Raw genomic sequence first — 23,230 nt, forward strand, 5'->3', positions numbered from 1 at the left:
AGCTTTCCTTATGATAACAGTCCCTAGGTGGTCTGTACTATACCCAGTATTGCAGTGAGGTTTTATTAATTAATTGTTTTAACTGGTGAAGAGAAAAATCCCTATTCCAAGTCTTGTTACGAGTTTTGTATCACATCTTAGGGGCTCTGGTTTCTGTACATGACTGATCTGTTTTCTTGACCTTAGGACCTGTCTGGTTTGCTGTTTCAATTTATCACTATTGAAGGAATAGAATGAGGTAGTTTCCTTTCCTCCTCTTCTAGCTGGAAATATCATTGGCTGATTGTGGCTCCATAATACCCAAAATGGGAGTGTTTTTGCCAAAATGCTGTTGGAAAGCAGTGAGAATGAGTGCTCAGTGCTCTCTTTACCTCCCACTGTCTCTTTCAGGGCAGTTCTCCAGGATACCTTACAGAACATTTGGGATGGCTGAGGCTGCTGCCTCTCCCTTCCTCCAGCCCCTCAGTTTGCCAATGTTGTTTCTTTGGGTTTTTTTGTTGGTTTTTCTCCTTTTTGAGAAGGGTTCAGTAACTTTGCACATCTTTTGCAGTCGATCCTGTAAATGCAGCTCCCACCACTTCAACCCGGGTGTTCTACATCAGCGTGGGTGTGTGCTGTGCTGTGATATTCCTGGTGGCAATAATCCTGGCTGTCTTGCACCTCCACAGCATGAAGAGGATAGAGTTGGATGACAGGTATGTGCTCAAGCTTTCCCAGTGTGGTTTTGGGGCATATTTACTCAGATTAGTGGGAGCTCAGTCTCAAAACTCTGTGGTAGTTTGCAATTTCTGCTCTGGATAGCAAGCTGTAGCAGATACTGCCTGTGTGGGGCTGTGGTGAGAGCTGTGCTGCAGAAAGGCAGCAGTTGCAGGTGCTCTGCTGCTTATGAGGTGCAAGGGTTCTTCAGGTTTTGCCAGAATATTTGTGTGGAGTGGAAAGATTCAGACAGAATCAGATCGGCAGGGATTGTCAGGGTTGAAGGAAAAATTGACTTGGGCTCACTGGAAAGGCAGGCTGGGAGAGATGGGGTGTTCATATTGGAGAAGAGAAGATTCCAGGGAGACCTTAGAGCCCCTTTCAGTGCCTAAAGGCTCTCCTGGATAAGGGCCTGGAGTGCCAAGAGAAGGGGGAATGGTGTTCCACTTCCAGAGAGTTTTTACATTTATTTTACCTTAGGTGGGATATTGGGAAGAAATTCTTCCCTGGGAGGGTGGGGAGGCCGTGGCACAGGGTGCCCAGAAAAGCTGTGGCTGCCTCTGGATCCCTGGAAGTGTCCAAGGCCAGGCTGGACAGGCTTGGAGCAACCTGGGCTAGTGGAAGGTGTCCTCATGGCAGGGGTGGAATTGGATGGGCTTTAAGGTCCCATCCCACCCAAACCATTCCATGCTTTTACATGATTGAATGAAAACATTTGGGTTTTACTGACACCTGCAGGAGACTGAATTTTAATATTCCCTACTTTGATAGATTTTCCAGTATTCAGTTCAGCCTTAGGGTACAGTCTGAATATTACAACTGCATGGTTATAAAACTGGCAGTGTTGGACTCTCTCAAATATATTTCCAATCCAGAAAAAAAACATAGCACATGCATGGAAAATGAAGTTGTAACATGAGTCCAAGGGCATTGGAGGGGGGATTAAACACCAAGGAGAAGGGAGGCTGGAAAAGCAGGTGGACTGAGGCTGTGTGAACAGCCTGCATCAGATACAACTGTTCAGGAGCAGGCAGTGTGAAACTGGATCCTTTGCAAAACAGCCTGTGGGTGGTCACCCCTGTGAAAGGATATCTTGAACTAAAGGATGTCTTGAACTGCTTCTGTGCTGCCTGCAGCCTCATGGAGTAGTTTTATCTTTTCATCCTCCTCCTTATCCATTCATCTGTTCCTTTCAGTTTTCTTCCTGCCCTTCCCTCCCCTGGCGTCCCCAGCCCATGTGGCTTTGGCAGTGCCACTGCATTGAGCAGTTGTGGTTTCTCTATTGCAACAAAATGAACTTGTCAGCCTTTCTCAATTCCTTTTTGCCTGCTTGTCTGATGGAGGGGTTTTAATCAGCTGAAGGTGTTAAAGGATGTGCAGCTTGCTTTAATTCAGAAAGGAAGAATATTCCATTCATAGTGTGGGATAGTGAGGTGTTGAGGTGCCCAGCCCAGCAGTGGGATCAGATGTCCTCCCCTGTACTTTATTGCACTGGATTTCTGTGGAGATACAAGGTAAAAACCTAAAAAACCAACTGACTTTCTGTGGAGATAAAACTAAAAATCTATCTAATGTTAGTCCTTTGTGGTTTGTAGATGTAAATAATTTGCTCTGAATCCCTGTATATCCTACTGATAAATCCAGGGGGCTTTCCCTGTCTGTGGAAGTAGATTGGAATGAGATGATCTTCAGTATGATTTTATGAAGTTTGTGCAGCTCCTGGGGTTTAGCTCTTCAAGCACCATGTGATGACTTATTTTTGAGCCTGAAGACGTCTTGCCTGGATGTGCTGCTGTGTAAAAGCTGTTGCTCATGCAGTGCCAGAGCAAAGGTGTAGCAGGAGCAAAATGTGCCTGAAAATCAGGAGCTGTGGGGTTTGCTTGGAACAAACTCACCGAGGGAAGCAAGAATTTCTGATTTGGTTGTGAATAATAATCTCAAACTGTAAAAGGTTCCTGAATGGAATATGACAATGTCATTAGGGTTAACGACCTCCCAGGAGCAACAGAGCCTGGAAAACCCACCGGTGCTCTTAATTTCAACCCCCAGAACTAAATAAAACCGAGGAGGGTTGTTAACTGGAAGCTCAAGCCGAGTTTACAGGCTGCACATGGATTATTTAGGAGCATTGTATTGGAAGTCCACAGCAAATGCTTCAAACCTCACAGCAAAGGCACTGGAAAAGTGCCAAGGAAAGCTGGCATGGTTTAACAGCAGGATAATGGGAGTCATTAAAGCAAGAAGGCATCGTTCAAATAGCTGACAGAATATGCAAGTGAGGAAGCTCAGGAAGTGAGTTAAACCTAAAAACCAGAATGAAGCCAACCCAAAAGAGTTTTTCAATCTTGCAACAGGCATTAAAGGAATAATTCCTTCCTCACACTTGCCTCCAGCCAAAGGAATCCACAGGGCTAGTGGGTGATCAAGTTACAAAAGGAGTTTCCAGCCAGAGCAAGAAAAGGAAATGCAAGTTGTGCCTTGGTGTTTGATGTGGTGACCATGCCAAGACTCTCCTTCCTGGGGAGCTCGCTGCAGAGTGGATCATACTGGGGCAGCCTGTGGATGCAATAGTGGGAACAGTTCAAATAAGCAGTAATAAGTTGCCAGCACCAAAGAATATTAATTCAAAAACTCTGAAGGAAGTGAAAGGGGAGGAACTAGACCAGCATCTGTGGTTTTTAGGCTCCTGCTAAATTCTGTGCTGGAAGCCTGCACCTGGAAGTGGGAATAATTGTAAAAAAAAAAAAAGTTCCAGGGGGAAATTGAGGCCAGCTATAAATGAGTAAGTTTGTATTGTGAGATTCAGTAGATTCTGTTCCAAAGAAAAAATTCAGTGGGTTCATCCATGGTTGTGCTGTAATGGGGAAGAATGGACTTGGATTTCTGTTTTTTAAAGGAAGCCTGGCTTCAAAGGTAGCAGTTGTCCTGGAGGGCATCACCAGCCATGTCTGACAGTCCTACAGGGGTGGCTGGCCCTGCTTGGCCAGTGCTCAGCTGCAGCCAAGAATGCTTAAATGTTGATTATTTGGCAGAGCAGAGGTTGTATCCCAAACCAGTTTCCTTCTTTGTCCTCCCAATACAGTCAGCAGTGGAAAACACACTTCAAGTTGTATCAAAGGTTGGGACATCTGTGTGTGTTTGGAGAGGGACAACTACAAAAAAGCTTCTGGCCCTGGCATCTGACCTGCTTACAGGAGTTTTGGTCCATTACAGCTGCAACAGCCCTTTTTGTAGGGTTTTGACTACGAAAATAAGGCAGAAGTGAACCAGTTGTGGTTTAGGCTGTGTTTTACGTGTTTCATGAATACTCTGTGGATCCCTGATACTTCTGCCCAAAGAAAGCATCTCCAAAAGCACATTTTAGGTGTGCTGGAAGGGTCAACAGGTAGTGAAACAGAGCCCTTGTCTGAGTGGGACATCATTGCCATGAGAGAAAAGTGTGCAGATCTTTCCTGGGATGTAACAGTGTTCTTGTTATGACAGGGTGGTTCTGGCAAGGAATGTTTTGTCGCTTTGATTATTTAAAAGTGGGGAGAAGTACCAGAAGATAGAGCAAGTTCTGGAAAGCAAATAGAAGGAAGCTCTTCATGCTTAGTGCCAAGATTTTTGAGTCACCTGAAATACATTCTCATGTGTGAGCGACTTCAAAAACTCTCCTCTTTTAGAGTCTTGCCTGGAAACTCTCCTGGTTTTGACCTCGACAGCTTAATTTGGAATGTGTTGGAGTGGCAATCAGTGATGTTGTTGCAATGTTGTTTCCCCACAGCATCAGTGACAGCAGCAGCTCGCAGGGGCTGTCGCAGCCCTCCACGCAGACGACGCAGTACCTGCGGGCTGACACACCCAACAATGCCACACCAGTAACCAGTAAGTGTTAATCTAAGCACAGAGCCTCCTGCCACGCTGCTTTGGTGGCAAATGCAAGAGAAGAATGTGAATAATTCTCTGGCTCTGTCACTTTGCTTCTTGAATTCACATAGTGTGTGTTTTATCCAGCCACGCCATAGTCGGGGTGAGTTCGGGGGGATGTGAGTGGCCATATGAGCATGAGGCTGTGCTTGTCCCTTGGGTTGTTCCCCTGCACCCAGAGCAGTCAGCCAGCCACACTTCACCAGCAGCTGTGAAGCAGCTGTGTTTTAACACTGGGAAGAGCCTGTCTCATGCAGTGCAATCAGAGGAGAGAGAACAGGATGTGTCCACCCAGCCCTGAGATCAGTTACTAAAGCAGGTGATGCCATGTGCATGAATCCTGATGCTTGTGTTATTCTTGTCATCTCCTGTTGCTTATGGCTTTCCTTGAAGCGATACAAAATAGCTGAAGAGAGCAGTGAGGGGAAAGGAAGGGTGGCAGCAGTTTAGATACTGACCTGGTAACTGATACCACAGAATCACAGAATATCCCAGCTGGAATGGACCCACAGGGATCATCCAGTCCAAACCCTGGCCCTGCACAGACACCCCAACAATCCCACCCTGGGCATCCCTGAGAGCCCCCAGGGATCACCCAGTCCAGCCTGGCCCTGCACAGGCACCCCAACAATCCCACCCTGGGCATCCCTGAGAGCCTTATCCAAATGCTCCTGGAGCTCTGGCAGCCTTGGGGCTGTGCCCATTCCCTGGGGAGCCTGGGCACTGCCCAGCACCCTCTGGGGGAAAAACCTTCCCCTGATCTCCAACCTAAACCCCCCTGACACAGCTCCAGCTGATCCCTGGGGTCCTCCTGTCCCTGGTCACAGAGGGGAGGGCTCAGAGCTGTCCCTTAGCAGGAGCTGCAGACTGGGATCAGGTCTCTGTTTCCTCCAGACTGAACAGACCAAGTGCTCTCAGCTTTGTTCTGAGTTAATTCTGTGGTAATGAACGTCTTTATTACCTGTGGAATTTTTACTCCTCAGATTATTGTCGGTGGAGGGCTGTCCCATCCAGCCCTGCTCCAGGGAAGGGACTGGTCCAGCTGGAGGGAAGGTGGCCAGCATAGGGACACACATGTTTATTTTTTTTTTTTAACCAAGTAATAAAACCCCAGAGTCTCTCCCATTGTCCTCTGATGGCACTTGGTGACAGTGACTGTCCCATCATGAGGGAGCACAGCAGGAAGGTCATCATTACTCTCAGCCCTCCTGTGTTCTCCTTTTTTCCTCCCCATGTGTGGAAGCAGCTGTTTACCTGAGGTCGAGCTGCACCTCTGGGAGAGATTTGGCTCACTTCTACATTGTACTGTATCTCCTTAAAAAAAAACAAACCACCAAACTTATTTGTCATCTGAACTCATCTTTCCCTTGCAAAGAGCTGCCTTTAAAATGTATTTGGTATAAGCATTAATTTAAAAAAACAGGCTTGTAAAAATTTAATATACGAAATGTTAAAAAAATTCCTTTTCACAGAGTTTGGAAGAGACCTTATCCTGCAAATTGTCCTAGAGCTGCTGTCCCTCTTGTCACCTGAGTCCCTCCCCAGCCTTTTTATTTTCTGTCTCTTAGAATCACAGGATCATTTAGGTTGGAAAAGCCCTCCCAGATCATCAAGTTCCACTGTTCCCCCAGCACTGCCAAGACCACCCGTGTCCCCAAGTGCCACACATCATTTAACTCCCACCAGGGGTGGGGTCTCCACCTCTGGGCAGCTGTGCCAGGGCTGGACAATGCTTTGGGAAGTGGAATTTTCCCTCATGCCCAATCTAAACCTGCCCTGGCCCAGCCTGAGGCCGTTCCCTCTCATCCTGCCCCTGTTCCCTGGGAGCAGAGCCCAACCACCCCCAGCTGTCCCCTCCTGTCAGGAGTTGTGCAGAGCCACAAGGTTCCCCCTGAGCCTCCTTTTCTCCAGGCTGAGCCCCTTCCCAGCTCCCTCAGCCTCTCCTGGTGCCCCAGCCCCCTCCCCAGCTCTGTTCCCTTCCCTGGCCATGCTCCAGCCCCTCCATGTCTTATCCCAGCTCAGGCTGAGCTGCTGATGTCCTGTCAACCTCAGGTTTTTTGTTTGGCTTTCCAAGTGACTCAGGTTAATTTGGCTGAGTTCCAGTTGCGGAATGTTGTCCCCCAGAATCCTCTGGCCACGGGCAGGAGATGGTTCCAAGCCCAGGGTGATGGTTCCACCCTCCTCACCCTGCCCTGTGTGGTGGCCACTGTGCCCAGGTGGCACCTGTTGGCTGGGGACAGCCCTTGTTTCACAGTGTCTTTTACCTGCTTTGGGACACCACCAGTAGCACTGGAAATGGTGAAAATTAGGAGAAGAGAAAAGGTTGGATGTGTGAAAAAAGCATGATTGACATTCTTGGTTATTCCACTGTTGCATAATTTTGCTTTCAGTAACATTGAAATTTTGAAGAAAATATTATCAGAGTAATTCTCAAGATTTCTTTAATAATTCATACACATGTACCAAAATATTCCAGGTTTTCTGACACTACTGGTGTGTCTAGATGTCTGGAAGTGCCAGAAGAGGGCACTGGTGGTTTGTTAATATCCTGCTGGGGTAAGGCATCTTCCCAGCTCCTTTCCAGCAGTCTGTTTCTCCTCCTGAGGGCAGTGCAGTACAGGCCTTTCCTTCACCCAGAGTTAATAATCAAAGTTGTTTGCATGACACTACAGAGAGTTCCTGTGTAATTTCTTTCCCTGCAGATGATTATCCTCGTGCTTTTTGTTGCTAAATACTATCATATTTTTAAATTCCTATATCATATATTTAAGATGGTGCAGCTCCCTGGTGTGTGGAGCCATAGGTGGTCGGAGGTGAAGCCCTATGCCTGCTCTCATTCCAAGGGTATTTATGTTGGATTGTTTGGCTCTGCTGGCTCCTCAGGTTATCCCACATTAAGGATAGAGAAGAATGATCTGAAAAGTGTCACTCTCATGGAGGCCAAAGCTAAAGTGAAGGACATAGCCATCTCCAGGGAGAGGATCACCCTCAAAGACGTGCTCCAGGAAGGTATTTACAGCACTCAGGTGCTTCATTCCTACCACATGCTGTAGATGGATAAATACAAATATATGGATATTTGTTTACAGTCTTCTCTGAAATCATTCACAAATGACATTTCTGATCTTTGTAGCTTTGGTGGATGGGAGGAATGATGAGTTATGTTTGCATTTGGGGTGTGGGGGTGGGGAAAGCAGCTTCCAGAGTTAATTACCATGTGTGCTCAGTAAGTCATTCAGCTTGTCTGTCTTAATAACCTGCTCCCTGAAATGATGGCTGGCTGAGGGGAAGGGGAATCACTCAGGGCTCTCAGAACTCACTTTTGGGAGTTCCTACAGGAGAGCTGTCTTAACAACATAAAAATCAAAGCAAAACCAACCCAAAGCCCAGAAAAACTTCAGTTGTCCAAATTTGGTGTCTCAGTTTGATAACTTTGCTTTGGAAATCTAATTGGCAGATGCAACATTTACAGCCCTGATATAGAAGATTCAGAGACTACCTGCTTGTTTTCAGGGAATATCCTGAGTTGGAAGGACCCACAAGGATCATCCAGTTCCTGATTTGTTCACTCTTTGTTTATTGTGCACTTTGAAAGTGTTCATGCACAATATGAGTTGATTTTTGTTGAAACTGAATTTGAAAAATAGGCTTAAATATTTAGTTTTCTTTGTCATTCACCTCTACTGCTGCAATTTCAAGTCTCTGTTCCCTGAGAAATCAAACTTCCTGAAGCTGGAGATTGGAGATAATCATCCTTTGGAGACAGAATGCTTTGTGTTAGTTTGAATAGCAGTGGGGGATGTTCCCATTCTTGTTCAGCATGTGCCTCTGAACCTCTGGGGTGGCAGCTCCATACTCACATCCAGTGTGGGCTCTGCACAAGCCTTCCTTGGCATGTGGGATGTGCTTTGTGTTCCTCTGGCTGCCTGGAGCTGGGATGTTGGGAGTCACCCATGACTCGAAGTGACTCAGTGCCCCAGCAACGCTTCAGATGTTTGGTGGCAGAGCTGCCCTGCTCTGCCAGATGAGGCATAAGGAGCTGTTGAGTGCAGTTTGGACCCAGTTAATCCTGGGATCTCGTTTCTTAGCCTCCAGCTGTTACTTTGAGTCAGAACCTTCAAAAGTTAATCACACAGTCATTAAGGTTAGAAAAGCCCTTTGAGGTCATCGAGTCCAAGCACTCCCCCAGCAATGCCGATTTCACCCATGTCCCCAAGTGCCACATCCACGTGTCAGAGAAGACCTGACCACTTTTAGTTCAGGGTCATAGTGGTTTTGAGTCTCTGCCGTTGAAGAACAAAAGAGCTTGCGAGGGGAAGAAGGGGATAAAGTAAATGCCTACATGAAACTTTTTACAAATCTTGGCCACAGATTCATTATAAACTTCACATAGCTTCCATAACTTCACCTGCTTTTACATTTTGGAAATGTATCTTTAGGCACTTTCTCAAAGTCTTCAAGAACCAAGACAGGAGGATTTTAGTTGCTGTTAAGTAATTCACAGTGTTGTGGTTGCCTGAGAGTCTCCTGAGTTCAGCTGCTGCTCAGTGAGATTGCAGTTTGAAGATCCCTGTCATACAGGGTTTCCGTGCAGCCCCAGGGTGGGTGACAGAAATGTTGCACTGCCCCTTTTTTAAGATATTTAGAAACAAATAAGACCTGCATTTCATATTGTCAAAGGTTTTTCAACCTAGTCAGGCAGGAGGAATCCTTGGGAAGGGGCTGTTATGCTGGAATAGACTGTGTGGAGATGATGCACACCTTGGTGCAGGAAAGTGTTGCCAAGCTGAGCAGTAAAAACAAATAAATTCTCTGTGTGTTACCAGTTGTTCTCAGCCCAGCTCCTCAGAGTAGCTCCTCTTCTTGCAGTAGCATCAGTAACATCTTGTGAATGGAAAAATGCTGGAGAGTCTGAATGACCCCCAAACAAACCCAGCACCTTCCAGCTGAGGTGGAACTTGTGAATAATGTGATGCTGGCTGTTTCAAAGTGTTCCGTGTGTGCTGGCTGGCCAGGATTGCTGTTGCCTTGTGAATGTTTCCAAAAAAACCTGGTCCTTGTGAGAAATGCCTTGGCTTAGAGTTCCAGACTGGGTTTAGTGCAGGGAGTTGACTGAAGTGCCACAACTAAACCATCATCATACTGATATTTAATTTCTCTGGGCTCTGCTGCTATCACTAGTTCACTCTCATGCTTTTCCCCTTAAGTTTTATTTATGTAAAACTTCACCATTTTTGCTGCCTGTAGTTGTGAATCCCCCTCATGCTGGAGAGCAGTTGGATTCTCTCTTGGTGACTTTATAGGGTTTGGAAACACTTTAACTGCAGGCATTCCTCACTTTCTGCTGTGAAATGTACTGTTTGCTTAAGATACTCCTAATGTTATCAGTGTTTCTTTACTTTACTGATTGCTTGTTCTGTTCCTAGGCACGTTTGGGCGCATTTTCCACGGAATTCTAATAGAAGAAAAAGACCCCAGTAAAGAAAAACAAGTTTTTGTCAAAACTGTTAAAGGTATGTTTGCATGAAGGAGTGGGTTTGTGTGCAGGTGTTTGAGCTGTGCTGCAGGCTGAGGGTGCCAAACCTGGCTTTACAACAACCTCCTTCTCCCCAAAATATGCAAATGATGAAAAGCAAAAGCAGTTTGGATGCTTCCTTCAGCCACAGGGAACAGCAATCTTATATGGAAGAAAAATGCATGTGTTCTCCACCAGTGCCTTCACCAGTGTCATCACCCTTGAATACTTTTGCTTATTATTCTTCTAAGTCAAAAATTATATTGGTTTTTTTTTTTTTCCCCAGCATGTCCTTGTCTTCCCAGTCACAGCCTTGTCCCCTGCAAATTGCTGAAAAGCACCTGAAATGTATCTTAAAATTCTTTTACAAATGCATGGCTGTACAAAAGACAGGGCATGGTTTCTGCCTTCCTTAAGCTTTGCAACTGATGCTTGAGAATTGGCATTTAGAACTGAATTTAACCCAAGACAGCCCCTGTGTTCAGGAAATATCTTGAAATGGGGATAAGTAGACTTAATGAGCAAGGTGGGTGTAGATGAAAATGTTGCAAATGTCCTCCATGTCTGTCACAGGTATCCCATGTGTATATTACAAGTATCCTACATGGACCCCTATGTTACCTGTATCCTACATTTATTCCTTCCTCTGCAATCATCACAAGTTCTCTTTTTGCAGATTCCCAGTACAGTGGTTGTTTTACCATCTTTATTTTTGTCATTTCAGTTGGGTGTCTTGCTGCCTTTGGTTTTTTATTTGACAACTTCTTTAACTCTTTCTTGCAAAAAAAAGCGTCTATAAGAATTTCAACTCATTCTGCCTTTTTTTTTTTTAGCCTGGCTTTTAATTTTTGAAGGTACTGATTGGGAAATGGTGAAGCTGCTGAATTTTGTTGTTGAATCTTTCTGTTACCCATTTATTCTCTGCTACCTTTAAGGAAAATGTGTTACTTAAGGAAGCAGCCACCTTGGTCTGTTTCTGACACAATCAGATGTTTCTGGTGCTCTTCTCTCTCACATGACATAGAATAATAGAATGGATTGTGTTGGAGGGGACCTCAGAGCTCTACCCCCAGCCATGGGCAGGGACACCTTCCTCTATCCCAATGCCCCAAGCCCTGTCCAGCCTGGCCTTGGGCACTGCCAGGGATCCAGGGGCAGCCACAGCTGCTCTGGGCACTCTGTGCCAGGGCCCCACCACCCTCTCAGGGAAGAATTCCTTCCTAATATCTCATCTAATCCTGCCCTCTGGCAGCTTAAAGCATGTCCTGTCCCTCCATCCCTTGTCCCACGTCCCTCTCCAGCTCTCCTGGAGCCCTTTTAGGGGCTCTGAGCTCTCCCTGGAGCCTTCTCCAGGTGAGCACCCCCAGCTCTCCCAGCCTGGCTTCTCTTATTTAAAAACCAAAAAACTTGTTTCTTTCTAGCATTTTGGGAACATTTTCCGAATTCTACCTTCTTCTGTTCCCTTTCACTGCCAAACAGTTCTGTCTTTTTTATTTCTTGGCTCTTACTTAATAATAGTTCTCAAAAACTTGGCCCTTGGCATGCGAGCTACTTTTTATAGCATTGGATTAAACAACATAACATTTGTCAAAAGTGATCTTAATTTAGCTGCCTCCTGTGACCTCTTATTGAATTGCTTTCCCAAAATGGGACTTCCAATGCACTCCTAAATCCTTAATTCTCCCTTATAGTGGCTTGTGTATGTGACACAGTCATGTCCTATAGGAAAAAAGCTCTTTCCTTTGCAGGGAAGGGTTCACTGCAGTGATGGCATTCATCACTCTAGAGAATTTCCCAGCATTAAAAAGGATCTGTGTGTAAAAAGTACAGTAGGTTTTGCTGGTACTTGGGCCTGGGCAGCAGAATTTTGCAAGGAATAAAATCTGTAACATCCTCTCTCCTCACAGCAGCTCACTTGCACTGCTGCTATTACACAGCTTCATTTTCACAGCCTGGCTGTGATTGCTCTGTGTGCGGCTGGGATATGTAATAAGTTGGGAATTTGATCTGGTTGGAAGAAAAAACCTGCAAAAGTTCTCCTGTAACCAGAGTTTTTCCTTGATCTCAGTCGTTCTGTGGCCACACACACACTGCTGTTCTGGCACAAGCAGAAGCAGGGCAGGACCATAAAAGCTTGATGGGTATGAGAACCATTAAACTGACTTAAGTATCTCTTTGCTGAAGGCAATCAAGCCTGAGGGTCATGGAAAATAGACAAGGAATAAAGGCTTTGTCTGTGGAGTTAAATTATCCCTTCCCAAAAGTATGAGCTGCTCCAGAACTGCCTTGTTTAACCCAGAGGTGCACTCTGAAAGTGATAAAATGAAGTCCAGTGGTGCCCCCAATGTCAGGAAGCAATGGAGAGTGGGGGTGGAGCATGCCAGATCTTTGGAAAATGTGAGCACAGGTTCTTTGAGTAGGTGCCATGAGGAAGAATAACCTCCTTGAGAGAAAAAGCACCTATTTTTCCTCACCAGGATCAGGCCTTGAGAAACTGAAGACACTGTTCTGACATTAGGGGAGTTGTTATGGCTTTAAACCTGGGATTTCAAGAGAATCCTAGAATCCCAGAATGGTTTGGGTTGGAAGGGACCTTAACGCCCATCCACTCCCACCCCTGCCATGGGCAGGGACACCTTCCAATAACACAAGTTGCTCCAAGCCTTGTTCAGCCTGGCCTTGGACACTGCCAGGGATGAGGCAGCCTGTGCCAGTGTCTGACCTCACAGGGAAGTATAAATAAATAAAATTTTAAAAGTTGTCTTCCTTATGTCAAATGCAAATCTACCCTTTTCCTGTTTAAAATGGTGCCCTTTGTCCTGTCCCTGCAAGCCCTGATCAAAAGTCTGTTTCAGACTTTCTTACAATCCACAGGCCACAGAAAGGTGTCCTTGGAAAATTTTCTTCTCCAGACTGCACTTCCTTAGCCCAACAAGTCTTATAGATGAGCCAAGAGTTTGGGTTTGTTGGCTGTTAGGAGAAGAGCTGTGTGCCATCAGGTGGGTGTCAAGGTTGTGCTGTTCAAGGAGTGGTTTCTGAATGAAAATCCATGAAGAAAAATCGTTCCCTAAGTGCCTGTCACAATGGATTTCTTTTCATGTGTCATCCTTCAGCTGTCAGTGTATTACAGCATCCATCCATACCCTTTTAAGAGGGATTCTTTCCAATAATGTGGACAGGGGGAATGTGCTCTCAGTTTTCCCATTTCCTGTGCTGGGGAAGGTGAATGTTGTGCTCATCAGGCAATCGTTGTATCTGTGGGTATTTCCTGCTCCAGAGGGAGAGTGATTGCAGCCTTGTCAGTTTGTCTCTTGCCTGTATTCTTTCCCCTTGGTTAATTGTTGCCCCCAAAGGATCAAAAGCACAGGTAGTTGACTGCAGTAACTGCAGCAGTCCTTCCCACTCTCCTTCCCTGATGTTTCCCAGAGCTCCAGTGAGATGCACAGCATTGGTATGGACCAGGAGAATGAAAACAGGATCCCTGATTTCTCTGAACTTTGTGTTCGTTCCCCTTCTGAAGTGATCTGCTCTTAAAGGACTCAGTGATACATGAGAAGGCTGAGAGAGCCTGGACCTGCCAGAGAGGTGGAAGAGCCCGTCCAGAGAGTTTCCTGGAATATTCTGTATTCCCTGTGGTCTCAAGCTGGGGTAGAACTATTAGGTCAGACTCTCAAACAGCAAGTTTGAGCCTGATGAAGCAATATATATCAGTGCAGGGGTACAATGGGTTGGAAGTGTGCTTGTTCAGCATGATCTGACTGGTTCCTCATCTGCCACAGAATTTGGGGTCTTTCATTTGAACACTTCATGAAGTTATTGAAGTACTTTTGAAGTGATTCAGTGATTACTTGTTATGCAGCTCTTAAATTGATGGGGTGTAAAAGTTGGAGATGCTTCTCTTGAAGTCTCAACACCACATCTCTTATCAAGACTGGCTGAAGGAGGATTCGTCCCCGGGTTTTACTCCAGATCCTTGAAAGAGCTTTTTCTTTCATGGAGCTTTGGTTCACTCCAGAGAGAAAGTTGTAACATGCCCGTGGCAGTGACAAAGTTTCTACATGCAGGTTCATGAAATAGATGAGTTTATAAGGTTTTTTTAATGCTATATCATCTGTGTCTGGGTGCCTGAGCTTTCTGATACGTGCAGTGCCTTGTGCCAAGGAGAGCTTCAAAGGAAAATGGATCTCTCTTGCCTTCCTGGAAGCTCTAATAACTGCAGACTGCAAAGATCCCAAGCTCTGGGGAAAAGGTGTGACTTGTTCAGCTGTCCTACATGCTTCATGTTGGCCATACAGTTGTTGTGTTGTCTTTGCACTTTACACTTCCACTGTGTTCATTTGCTAGGCAAGGAGCTCAAAGTCATAGTTACTTTCACACTTAGACATTTCAGAGGAAAATTTGCCTTTGTTCTGTCTTCAAACAGACACTGATGAAGATTGAGGATGTGTGTCATTGCCAGCAAGAACAAGGATATGTTAACTAGAATATCTGGGATTTTGGAATTTTGGATCAACACAACCTGAGCAAGTTCTTTGTTAGAAAGATGAGAGACTTAGCTGGCATTTGCTTTCTTCGTTGTTTTTTTTGTTTTACAGAAAAATTGTGTTATGAGGGTGGAATTCTTCACTTTCCAATCAGAGGTTTCCAATCCCTCTCAGTTTTGGAAAGTGTCTCTGATGGCATGTTTCTCCAAGCTGGCATTACATCTCTAGCCAGGGTTTAACAGATCCCTCCAGCCTTTCTGGGGAATCTTTTAAATCATCTGATGTCAGAGGAGGAAGAAAACACACAGGTTTCACCTTTGATTTAAAGAACACATTGTTTAATGGTGCTTTTCCTGTGAAGGAGAAAATTCTTAGCAAAACAAATGTAATTGTGTTATTCCGGGAACATGTGAAGTGAGGGTGAGCTGTGTAGAGCCCTGACTCATTTAGGATGTTCTGGCCAAGGTACACTTTTGGTAAAAACAACGCAGTGTGCTGTTCAAGATAACCCATCTGCTCCCATTTCGTGTTCTAACCACTTAACATTTTTCTGATGTACAAGGAAGGAGTGTTTGGAAACAAACCATCCATGGAAAGCACTGGAAACAGAGTCAGTGTTGACAAAGGTCAGCTCTTTAAACTTTATTGTTCTAGCAACTTTTAATAATGCTTTAGTTCTGTCATCTTAGGTCACTAAAAGACTTCCAGCATTATTGGCTATCTCTGACATTTTACTATTTAGATTTTTAAAATTTATTGCTAGTCTGGTTAAGAGGAGATGCCCCATTCCTGGAAGTGCTCAGGCCAGGTTGGACAGGGCCTGGAGCATTGTGATCTAGTGGAAGGTGTTCCTGCCCATGGCAGGAGGTGGAGTGACATGAGCTTTAAGGTCCCTTCCATTCCAAACCATTCCATGATAGCAACATTGGTGACCCTTTAGGACTTCATGCAGTTGGAAAGTGTAGGAATGGAAATCCTGAGAATCCAGGCTGTGCCAAGCAGGAGAAAGCAGTGGGCACATTTAGGGGATTTAAGTAGGGACAAGCTGCTCTGTGTTAACCAAGGTGAAGGTTTCTTGTTCACACTAAACAGGTACCAGAACTTGGAGCATCATGCCAAGCAGGAGAAAGCAATGGGCACATTTAGGGGATTTAAGTATGGACATTTAAGTATTAACACCTTGTGTTAACCAAGGTGAAGGTTTCTTGTTCACACTAAACAGGTACCAGAACTTGGAGCATCTTCCACAGTTGTTCTCAAGGAGTCATGTTTCAATTGATGGAATTTGCTCTTCTGAGCAGTTCATTCTTAAAAGCACAGCCATGTGAAAATAGTTCTAAGATTGTACCTTAAACACACGGTATTTGAATTTATTGTTCAAAAGTATTTAACCTTCCAAAATCAGACTGCAGGATCCTGTTTCTGAAGAATATAGTTTATGCCAAAAAAATAAATAAAGAGTTACTGCTCATCTGAGCTAAATTCTTGAGTGTCTTTATAAAGGAAGATACTTAAATTTAAAAATTTGGGGTAAGTAGCAAATTTTTAATTATCAGCCTAAAAATGCACTTAATTTTTAATTTAATCCTAGTTCTTTAGGAAAATACCCTGAGGCATCTAAAGCAGTACAATATGCTTCAGAAAATACTGAGGGGATGATTTCCAAAGTATTTTACTATATCATTTACAGATTTATTATTCCATATGCTAAAAGGTATTCACCTGCTTGACACTTTAATTTACATACAGTTAAAATCTCTACTTGTACATCAGTTTTATTATGTGCTGTCCCTTGCCCTTTGGACCAGGACATCAATCATGTCTCTCTTTCCCAGTTTCACTTGGCATTTACTTAACACTTTCAGGTTCACTTTGAGTTAAATGGATTATCGAGCAAAGAACCTTTTACTTCCTTCTCTTTGTATTCTGATGTTACTGTTACACAGGGAACTAAGTCTATCCCCAAATCCTGCTTTTCTCTGCCCTTTTCTGTGGTTTAAAAGTGCATTTGCATTTGTAATGTAGAAAAACCAGAATAGCATTCCCTATTTTAGCAGTGTCATGTTGACTCAATCGCAAGATTTATTAAAATTAGGCTTGGATTTGTCACTGTGAGCTGCTTTGCTTTGCAAAATAAACTCATGTGGTTGATACTTGATGCCTGGATACCAGGATTGGAAGAGAAATCTTGCTCTCTGGAAATTTGATCAGGACTGAGTGTGCTGTCCCATGCTGTAACCTCTTCCTGCTGTGGTTTGGAGTGCAGTCTTACCTTTACAGGAGACTGGAATTCTGTAGGATGCAGGGCTGCCTAGGAAAGCAGGGGAGCTTTCATTTGTGGAAGTGGTGACCTGGCCACCTCCTGCAGCTCTGAGCTGCAAACAGGAGCACGGTGTGCTGTGCTCAGTCCGTGGCAGGAGGAAGCATGGGATGCTCCACCTGGCTCTGTCCAACTCCTGGGGCCTTGAAATTTGAAAGCTGCAATATTTTTATATGTACTTTCCTTTCTTACTGTGAAAAAGCAGGTTGGATCATGACTTCTTGCATTCCTTTAGCATCTTTCTGGTGAAGGAAAGTTGTGAAGGTTACCTGATAGGAGCATTAAAAATGTCCTGTGCAACAGATGTGAGCACAGGCATTGAATTACTTCCAGAGACTCATGTAGAGGGGTTAAAGCAATACTCAGGCATGCATTCCCTTTGAACTGGGGTGGAATTCTGCCTTGGGAGCAGGTTTGCCTAATTAATTGCCATGCAGAAGCAGCAGTAATTAACAAGGATGTGTTGATACTGGGAGCATTTATCACCTGGAGCTGCTCTAGTCCTGCACTCTCAATTCCTGTGACCACTGTGCCTGCCTGTGTGGATGTCACCCTTCAATAACTGGAGCGTGTGCCCTTTGTCATGGGATATTTGGCCAAGTCCACAAGGCTGAAGAACAAAAAGGGTAATAGAAGCTTGTGAAAACAGGCAGCTGTGTAGAAAATTGGCTGTAAAATTGTTGTGAGGTGGGGGAGTATTACCTTGCAGTATGAAACAGGAGGAAGTTAACAGGGGAACAAGCCATTACAAATGGTCCAAATATGAGAAAAGCTGCAGGTAAAACATCTTAAATATTGCAGTTGGAAACATTAATCAGAAGCCTTGGAGCTCCTGGCTGTAGCATTTGCAGAGGTGCTTCTGACAGGAGTCTTGAAAGAATCTGCTGTTACTGCCTGTAGCAGGCTGTGAGAGAGTTCAAATGGGACTCAGTTCAATTTTGAAACCTCTGCTTACATGGTTCAGGTTCTGCTTTTGTCTTCTGAAGAAACAGCTTTCAGTGACCATTCTACAATCAGAAGTCTTGTAAATGTAATGCTGCCTGAGAGGGGGTTGTGGTGAGGAGGGTGTCAGTCTGTTCTCACAGGGAACAGGGCACAACACAAGAAGAAATTGCCTCAAGTTGCCCCAGGGGAAGTTTAGGTTGGATGTTAGGGAAAATTACTTCCCAGAAAGGGCTGTCCAGCCCTGGCACAGCTGTCCAGGGCAGTGGTGGAGTCCCCATTCCTGAAGGGATTTAACAGACATAAGGATGTGGCACCTGGGGACATGGATTAGGAGTGGCTTTGGCAGTGATGAAGGAATGACTGGACTTGATGATCTTGGGGGGCTTTTCCAGCCTAAAGGATTCTGTGATCCTACATAAGCTGTGCTTTGCAGTTTTGAGGTTCTGGGAGGTCTGACTTACAAAGTGACTCATGAAAGCATCCAGCTACTCACTTCCCAACTGCAATATCCAGGTAATTGCTGCTTTTCATCTCTGCTACGTCCTTGGGGTGTGGAGTGACTTTTCCTGGTGAAGCAGAGCCTGGTGCCCTGCAGCTGGTGAGTGCCTGGTCTCAGAGCAGGCAATTCCCTTCCATTTAGTGTTATCACAGAACTTCCCCAAGATCTTTTTATCTGATGATTCATGTGATTGATTAATGATAATGAACAAAGATTTTTAAAATACATTTTTGCAGCTGGATTTTAAGGAGATGGTAAAAATGGAATAGGTGTTTTTTCTCCCCATGAACCAGGCAGAGCCCCAGCACTGAGGGATCATCCTCTTCTGTAAAATCAGCAGTGCCAAGAGCCCCATTGTGCCTGCCTGCATACAAATCCTGTGATATCAGGAGATAAACCTGCAGCTTCATCAGAGCTTGGAATCCTGTCTTGTTCTTGCCCTGGGCCTCAGGGCAGGCTTTCACAGCCAGGCTTTTGGGTAAAACCAGGGCTTGGAGTGCATCTTCCTCTTTGGAATGCATACACATCTATCTCAGTCTTGGTTTTAAGCACCTTCTGAAAGTTGGACCTTTTTGGTCCTAACTGAGTGTCTGGAATATTTCTGGTGTTAAATCTTCCTCTGAACTTCCCTGAAGTTGCTGCTTTTTGGTTTCCCAGCTGTTGGTGCATGATCACCTTGTGGAAACCCAGCTGCTCCTCGTGAGTATCCAACTGCAACTCCATTCATGGCTGAGCACTGACATGTTCTTAATCATAAATAATGGCAATTCCTCAGTTCAGCTTTTTCCAGGGCTTTAAGGAAGTTTTGCAACGAGCCCATTTTGCCTCGCCCTGGAGCACTCATCTTAAATTGAGGGCTGTTCCTGGTGCCCAGATTTAATAAAGGGGAGTCTGTGACCTCCTCAGTTGTGTCTCCAAGTAGCTGTTGTAATTTCACAGGTTTCTGGCTCTGTGGGAGGCTTTGCTCCCCTCTCCCCTCTGGAGCTGTGTGTGTGGCTGTGCTCATATCCGACACCTTCATGGATTTGGGGCAGACAAAAGGAGCCACAAAAGCCCCTGGGCATCCTGTGGGTTTCACAGGATCTTTCCCCTGTTCTGTTTGAGTGGCTGCACAAACAGCTCTGAGAAGAAGCAAAGTGTGTATGCTTATGTGTAGCACTCAGGGACTGACACAGTCTGGGGAATTTGGGATTATACATTGGCCCAGGCAGGAAGATGAAATCTGTAGGATTCATCTCACTGTGTCCTTGGAAAAAGGTCTCAGGAAGCTGGGATTGCTGTGGCACAGCTGTCACTGGCTTGACTCTGGGACTCTGTTTCTCTTATCAAAACTAGAAATACTGGGTTTGCTGGATTGGTTTTAAGGGTTTTTAGTACATGATGCTCAGATTCACCAGGCCCTGACAACAAAAAATGTAATATTGCCAAAATCACCTTTGTTCTGGTCTGTGAAGGTGTTTGCGTTGGTTGCTCAAAAATGGTTATAGTCTACTAAATGTGACAGAGTTTGTTTACCTGAACCTTTTCCTTTGTAACTGATGAAAATGGCCTTAAAAGGAAGCCTGATTGCAGTGGGGACTGTTGCAGTAGCAGTATTTTGGTGTTCTTTTCCCCCTTTTGACAAGAATCACTCCAAGAAGTGGTGATTAATATTGTGTTTTGAATTATATCTAGTACAAACCCACAATAATCAAATTGTGTGGTGGTTCTAAATTGGCACTGGTCTCAGCTAGGGGAGGATTAGCCTTGAACACTATTGTTTGTTCTGAGTCTGTTGAATTTGTTGGTGTAGGGTAAGTTTTTTTTCAAGCAGAAAACAAGGAAATAATATTGATAAGCAAACACAATATGGATGGTGGGACTGTTTCACAAGATAAGATTTCAGTTTCCTTATATACTTGCCTGGGAGTCAATCATCTTTTTGGGTGCTCAACCTCTATAATGTGGAGAGAAAACAACAGAACGTCACACTGACCTGCTGGAAACTTCCCTGAGTGCTGGAAAGGGAAAGGCTTTGGCAGAAGAGTCACCATGAGGAGATGAATGGGTGCATTGTCCAAACCAGCCTGACTCGTTCTGTGGATCTTAAATCCACTCTTAAACAATCTCTGATTTAAAGCTTCAAATTATTGCTTGGTGGCTCTTATAATTAAAAGCAAACCAGTTCAGCAAGCACAGGGCCAGAGAGTGTGTGAGGAGTTAGTTAATCAGCTTAAATTCACACCCAGGAATCTCTTTCCTCCCTTCATCATGTGCTGGGTGAAGAGGTTGAGGTCTGTAATTACTGCTGTTACACCTGAAGCTCTGTACAGGTAACCTGCTCCTCTGACTCCTCAGAATTAGCTTTTCCACCTGCATTTTTAATGCTGGCTTTTAGAACTACCTGATTCAGTCATTCAGGGCTGTGTAACCTTGTTTTAATGTAGGATCTTAATTTTTCTTTCCTCTTTCCAAGCCTTTTTCATGCGTGTTGTACACAATCAAGTGCATCAAGTGTCCAGCCCACAGGAGTAGGACTTTCTCTTTCTCATGCTTCTGTTGGAGTGCAGACCAGAGACTTCAGCTGGCCATGGCTTCAGTGTCTCTTGCACTACAAGAACCTGTTTGTACCATCCCCACAGACAGAGTTGTTATCAAATAGAAGGGAATCATAGATTTGTTTGTGTTGGAAAAACCTCCCGAGACCATCAAGTCCAACCATTCCCCCAGTGCTGTTGAAGCCACCACTCAAGTGCCTCACCCACACAGATTCAAATCCCTCCAGATTTAAATCTTCTACCAGTGCCCCAGGCAGCCTGTTCCAATGTCTGACCATCCTTTCTTTCAATAAATATTCCCCAAATACCCACTTTGAACCTCCCCTGCTGCAACTCGAGGCTGTTCCCTCTCATCCTGTCCCGTTCCCTGGGAGCAGAGCCCGACCCCCCCAGCTGTCCCCTCCTGTCAGGAGTTGTGCAGAGCCAGAAGGTCCCCCCTGAGCCTCCTTTTCTCCAGGCTGAGCCCCTTCCCAGCTCCCTCAGCTCTCCTGGTGCTCCTTTCCCTTCCCTGGACACACTCCAGCCCCTCAATGTCCTTGTAGTGATGGGCCCAAAAGCATGGACTGATGCATCCCATAATATACCACAATTGTCACTAATTTAGTGGCACCTCTGAGCTTCTCCAGAGTGCTCCCATCACTCTTCACTCAGTTTCCTTTTGCAGGGCTCAGGCTCAGTTAGCAAAGGGTGTCAGGGCTGTACAGGGAGCAGGATCAGACCTTGGAGGAAGGAAAAGAGCAGAGGATTTCTTGCCTATTCTTCCTCCCAGGGCAGTAAAACCTTGGCTTGACTCATCCACGACATGTAAATTCCCCCTAGTGCAGCAAGGAGAGCTCCTTGGGCTGTGCCAGCTCCCTGCCAGAACTAGTCCCAGCACGAGGAAGACACAGAAAATGCTCCCAGGTGTGAGGGGGGTGAGGTTGGGAGAGCTCTTGTTGATGTCTCCTTAAACTTCTCTAGAGAATCTTGCCACCAAGGGTGGGGGGAAACTCCAAATACACAAAGAGTAGTGGGAAAGGGGTTCCAGGCACCACCTGTGCTTCTGCCCAGTGGATGCTCTGATTGTTTTGAGTTACTGGAGTTTTCACAAGTGCCTGAATTTTAGCTGGCAGCAGTGGTTTTATTTATTCATTCATTTTAAAAGGTGGGGGAGAGAGAAGAGCAAACAGTTTTAAGGTTACCAAGAGTCAAGTGTGTCAAGCAGAGAGCAAGGAAATAAGTAAATCTAGACATAAACAACCTTCAGCCATGTGGCAGTAAACACAACTGTACCTGGAGTGGTAACTCAGCAGCAAAGCAGTGATCTTGGAGCACATTCATGCTTGGGAAGCATTTGAAACATCCCCCTTCTGCCATGGGCACTGATGGGACCACACTGCCCAGGGCAGCTGGCTTGTGCCTGCCCAGAAGCTGTCAGGAAGTGCAGGTACATCCCACTTCTGCCATGGGCACTGGTCCTGTGCAGGTTGGGACCACACTGCCCAGGGTAGCTGGCTTGTGCCTGCCCAGAAGCTGTCAGGAAGTGCAGAGCCACAGCCTGTCAGCCCCTGGAACGTGCTGGATTTCCTTTCTGGGCTTGACCCCACTCCTTGAAGCAGAAATGAGTCTCAGAACTTGGCCTTGAACTTCGGGGCTTTTTCTAAGTGCCATTTTAAGAAAGGAGGCAAACAAGTTCCGTTCTTGCTCAAGTGACCTTAAGTGACTTGCAGATCTGAATTTTAATTAATATGTTGATTTGTTTCCAAAGTTTATCTGTGGTTCCTTTTCCCCTCAGATCAAGCCTCGGAGGTGCAGGTGACGATGATGCTGACGGAAAGCTGTAAGCTCAGAGGGCTTCACCACAGGTAGGGCATGCAGGCCTGGTGACAAATCCACGTCACTGTGAGGTGGAAGAACCTGGGCTAAAGCTCCCTGGGGAGAGGGAGCTCTTTGTTGGGAATTCAGCAACGCTTCTGTAGAATCATGGAATGCCAGGGTGGTTTGGGTGGGAAGGGACCTTAAAGCTTATCTTTGCCAAGGGCAGAGACACCTTCCACTGTCCCAGATCACTCCAAGCCCTGTCCAGCCTGGCCTTGGGCACTTCCAGGGATCCAGGGGCAGCCACAGCTTCTCTGGGCACCCTGTGCCAGGGCCTCACCACCCTCACAGGGAGGAATTTCTTCCCAAGATCCCATCTATCCCTATCTGGCAGTGGGAAGCCATTCCCTCTGTCCTGTCCCTCCATCCCTTGTCCCAAGTCCCTCTCCAGCTCTCCTGGAGCCCCTTTAGGCACTGAAAAGGGCTCTGAGGTCTCCCTGGATGCTTCTCCAGGCTGGGCATTCCCAG

General features: G+C 45.5%; 1 protein-coding gene across 2 annotated transcripts in view; it reads left to right on the forward strand.

The window, feature by feature from the left end:
* The window catches only part of RYK (receptor like tyrosine kinase), a 54,832-nt gene that overhangs the window by 21,323 nt on the left and 10,279 nt on the right, over positions 1 to 23,230 (forward strand). Inside the window, exons 6-10 of one of the 2 annotated variants that reach the window (XM_039696934.1) lie at positions 551 to 695; positions 4,463 to 4,563; positions 7,480 to 7,614; positions 10,032 to 10,118; positions 22,680 to 22,749. In XM_039696934.1, the coding sequence (XP_039552868.1) occupies positions 551 to 695; positions 4,463 to 4,563; positions 7,480 to 7,614; positions 10,032 to 10,118; positions 22,680 to 22,749 (538 nt within the window). The remainder of the gene's footprint in view (positions 1 to 550; positions 696 to 4,462; positions 4,564 to 7,479; positions 7,615 to 10,031; positions 10,119 to 22,679; positions 22,750 to 23,230) is intronic. The other variant, XM_039696935.1, reaches the window with a different exon arrangement.

The sequence above is a fragment of the Passer montanus genome, unplaced genomic scaffold, assembly GCF_014805655.1.
Source record: "Passer montanus isolate IOZ18808 unplaced genomic scaffold, ASM1480565v1 scaffold115, whole genome shotgun sequence".
Classification (NCBI taxonomy): Eukaryota; Metazoa; Chordata; class Aves; order Passeriformes; family Passeridae; genus Passer; species Passer montanus.